The 3,894-nt window shown below is 49.3% G+C and overlaps 1 protein-coding gene across 1 annotated transcript; it reads right to left on the bottom strand.

Annotated features, from left to right (window-relative positions):
• Positions 1–1,976: 1,976 nt before the first annotated feature.
• LOC124652714 lies at positions 1,977–2,825 on the bottom strand. Its single transcript, XM_047191756.1, has 2 exons — positions 2,420–2,825; positions 1,977–2,329 (listed from the first exon to the last, which is right to left on the bottom strand). Exons 1-2 carry the CDS (start codon positions 2,823–2,825, stop codon positions 1,977–1,979), a joined length of 759 nt encoding a protein of 252 aa, XP_047047712.1.
• Between the last annotated feature and the right edge of the window lie 1,069 nt (positions 2,826–3,894).

The raw sequence follows: 3,894 nt of genomic DNA, 5'->3' as shown, positions 1-3,894 counted from the left end.
TTCTCCTGGTTCTGCATAAAAATTGCAGCTATGGTTCTGCATAAATGCCAACTGTAAAAATGTTCAGAAAACTACACATAGACAGCAACAAATCCACAGGGGAACAAAAAGACATAATCAGGATCAAAACAAATTCAACACATAACTCTGAAAATAGTTTACCTTGTGAAAAACATACACACTCAATCGATGGTTGTATCTACACTGAATTTTCCCCTAGGGAATGCATATAGACAGGACTCTCTCGTATGGTCTGCGGTTGTCGGGTACAAGGGAGCGAGACGGCAAGTGACATCTAGCCAGGACCACCCAGTGGGCCGGCCCCGTTGGGACCCATCTGGCAGTGGGTCGATTTGCTCGGTGAAAGACCACTGAAGAAATGTCCAGTTCAAACGTGGAACGTCGGACTGTGTGAGTGACAACCTCTGTGACTACCAAAAAAGGAAAATAAGGAGTCTATCTACCCTCTGCACTGCTCGGCGAACCAGTTCAAATGGGGATTGTCTCAGTGACAACTGACAACCTTTCGGAATGCCTAAAAAGAAGAAACATGCGTCTGGTGCTCCTGTTTTAGGCAAGGACAGCATGTGCACATAGCACCGTGTGTAGAGCTTCTAGGAACGGTAGGAGCGAACAAAAATAGAATGCAGGGAATGTTAATGCAGGAGGAAGATGGATCATCTCTCTCAGCCACGCAGGGTGTCGGAGTACTATGGCTTTGTGACTACAATGACTACAATACAAATAGCATATATACACAAATAAACACTCCACCCACACTGCATTTACAAACCAAAAATCACTATGTATATACACAGCATTTAGGCATTTACATTTCAATTACCTCTAGGTAAAAGCTATGAAACTCCAGATCACTCAACACACACACAACATAGAGTACGACAGAGACAGTAAACAGGACATGGGACTACGCCACACAGAGCTATACTAGGAACTTCCCCACTCCAATACACTTCTCCTGCACACTATCTCCACGAAATCGACTGAAATCCGCCGACGAAATCGACTCGTCATGAACTGAAAACCACAGATCCAGGGAAAAATCCGCCACCTACAGCACCAAAATCCGCCGCCCACAGCACCAAATCCGCCACCAAAAAGCACCAAATCCGCCGCCCACAGCACCAAAATCCGCCACCAAAAGCACCAAATCCGCCGCCCACAACACCAAATCCGCCAACAAAAGCACCAAATCCCCCGCCCACAGCACCAAAAATCCGCCACCAAAAAGCACCAAATCCGCCACCCATGCTACACACAGCTCGCCTACACACTAATGGATGTCGTTGATGGCTAGAAAACAGCGAGGGATTTTTGGGTCGACGCTTACCTTGAGGACGAGCTCGACGTACAACAATGGAGATGCGCCCCAGCCCCGAGGACCCGCACCCCACACTCCCACGCGCACGTTGAGGAAGGGCGCAGAGACCTGCTCGACCGCGGCGGACGGGCTTCTCCGACCGCGGCGGACGGGCTCGTCTCCGGATCACGGCGGCGATTTCTCCCCTTCCGCGCCGCTCTCTCCCCTTCCCCGCCTCGATTTGGGTCGGAATGATTTCGATGCGAAAGGATCCCGTTGAAGCCGATGTGGGGCCCCCGAACGAAAAAACCAGGAAAGAAAAACCAGGAAAAGAAAAACCGTTCGCAAAAACCGGTCAAACCGTGTGTGAGCCAACACATGAGTTTTGCCAGATGAAAAATACACGCTAGAAAATTTGAGTGATGGCAAATTAAAAAACACCCGACTGATAAACAGCAAAAGTGTTAATTTTTTTCTGCTCTGTGCTAGAAGTGATATATGAATATATGATTGGTATGGTATGTGGATATGTGTGTTGTGGACATACACACAAACAGGAGCACGTTCGTGTGCTACTCGATCACGTGTCTTGTGTACGTAGGTAGCTTGCTCGACTCTGAAATCTGAATGCCACCCAACGAGCGCTCGTCAATCGTCATGACCACGCCCTCTCGCCGTGCAAGGCTCGCCGCCGCGTGAGGCTCCGGATCCAGCTCCGGCCGCCGCGCCCTTTCGCCCGCTGATGCTCCGCGGCGTGGCACACCGCCGTCGATGATGCCGCCTGCTTGCCGCTGACCGACGCCCTCTTCCATCGCGCCAGCTGCAGCAGCCGCCCCACCACCTGCTTCCGCCACCGTGCAGCCCCGCCACGCTTCCCGTGCTCCACAACCGCCGTCGTCGCCTTGTACGCGCTCTTGTCGGCGGCATGCGGCATCGTCGGCTTCTGGTTCTGGGTGTCCACCCACGTCGCCTTGCCGTTGTCCTCGAACTTGATCGAAATGAAAGAATCTGCAATATTTTTAATGGATCCACCGATGAGCAAATCAGAAAACACGGAACGAAACCGATTTAACGATCGATCCGCGCTCGCGTGCGTACCGTCAAGGCTCGCGACGGAGGCGGTGTCTTCGCCGTCGTCGTCCTCCCAGTTATTGTCGTCGCTGCCGTGGACGACGGCATCGTGGGTGTGGTGCCGGGACGAGGAGGATTCGATGCGGTGGAGCAACGAGGAGCCCAGCGCCAAGACGGAGACGATGCTGCCGGTCCTCACGCGCCGGAGCGCCTTGCCGTAGGGCCGCGCCGACAGGTAGCTTGCGCCGTCAGCCGGCGCGCCCGGGCGTCCGCCGCCCTGCTTCGAGGCGAGGATGAGGAGGAGGCGCTCCCGGAGGCAGTGGGCGCATACGCCCACCAGAAGCTCCCTCGGGTGGAAGTAGCACATCAGGGTGCCGTCGGCGCCTTGTCCTTGATCTCGGCCACCGTGGCCATGATCGAACAGGATGCTCATGGCGCGCGCTCCCCTCGGTCGCTCAGCTGCTACGTACGGCTAGTAGATACTTGCTGCTGATGGCATGCAGAGCGGAGCGAGTAGCTAGGTAGCTAGTGCAAGAGTAAACAATGCTTGGATATATATGATACTCCTATGCAGATCAACTTTGTGCAATCTCTTACTCAGAGTTGAGATCCTGGAGATGATGAAGAGAAGGAAATACTACTGTTTGGGCAGCTTGTTGTTGTACTCTGCCTTTATGAATTGGACATGGAGACAGTGGAGTGGCCCCTGATGGCTGACAGTCAGGCATGCATGGATCTAGCTCCTAGCAAACACCTAACTAACAACACATGTACAATACTAGTTAATTGTGTTTTCTATGAATGAATATGTTTCCACAACTTATAATTATGAAAAATAACGCATGGTTGTGAATTGTACTCAATGCTTTTACAAATTACATTGTATATTATTTTGCGCCCAATTTGCCTTTACAAAGTTTGGTCAAATATGTTGAAAAACATAAAGATCCACAATATGAAAATGCATACCACATGATATTTATATTCCATGATAAAATTACCGATTCGACATTGGAAGATCTCTTGCTATAGACTGGGTCTTGCTTTATAAAGTTTGGCTTGACCAGTGCTAAAACATAGGACAATTTGAAGAAAAAAAATGGGGTATTGAATTTTAGAAAACAAGTTGACCAAGGACAACCAGGCTCCCAAAATGGACATACGATTTCATTAAACTTGCAGGTGCCAGGCTATAAGTTAACACACTAATTGATAGCCTAGTTTGATCAAATCGTCATATGATCGAGCCCAAACAATTTGGTTAGAATGAATTGATATAATAATAATAATAATAATTTCGCAAAAAATGATAATAATAATAATAATCATAATCATAATCATAATCATAACAATTAACAAGCAAGGCAGGATGACAAGCTAGTAGCAATAGGTAGAGGGGATGGATGGATGGAACTGGTCGAGTTGGGAACAAACGGTGGTCCATCTTTGATGGAGAAAAGGACCACCTATCTATCTACACACCAAAATTATGTTAGTATCAG

The sequence above is a fragment of the Lolium rigidum genome, chromosome 5, assembly GCF_022539505.1.
Source record: "Lolium rigidum isolate FL_2022 chromosome 5, APGP_CSIRO_Lrig_0.1, whole genome shotgun sequence".
Classification (NCBI taxonomy): domain Eukaryota; kingdom Viridiplantae; phylum Streptophyta; class Magnoliopsida; order Poales; family Poaceae; genus Lolium; species Lolium rigidum.
Note: the sequence above shows the minus strand (reverse complement) of the source record. Positions and strands in the feature narration are given on the sequence as shown.

Coding starts and splice junctions, on each gene's coding strand:
- LOC124652714 (XM_047191756.1), bottom strand. CDS start 2,825: ATGAGCATCCTGTTCGATCATGGCCACGGTGGCCGAGATCAAGGACAA. Junction 2,330..2,419: donor CTCCGTCGCGAGCCTTGACG/GTACGCACGCGA, acceptor AAAATATTGCAG/ATTCTTTCATTTCGATCAAG.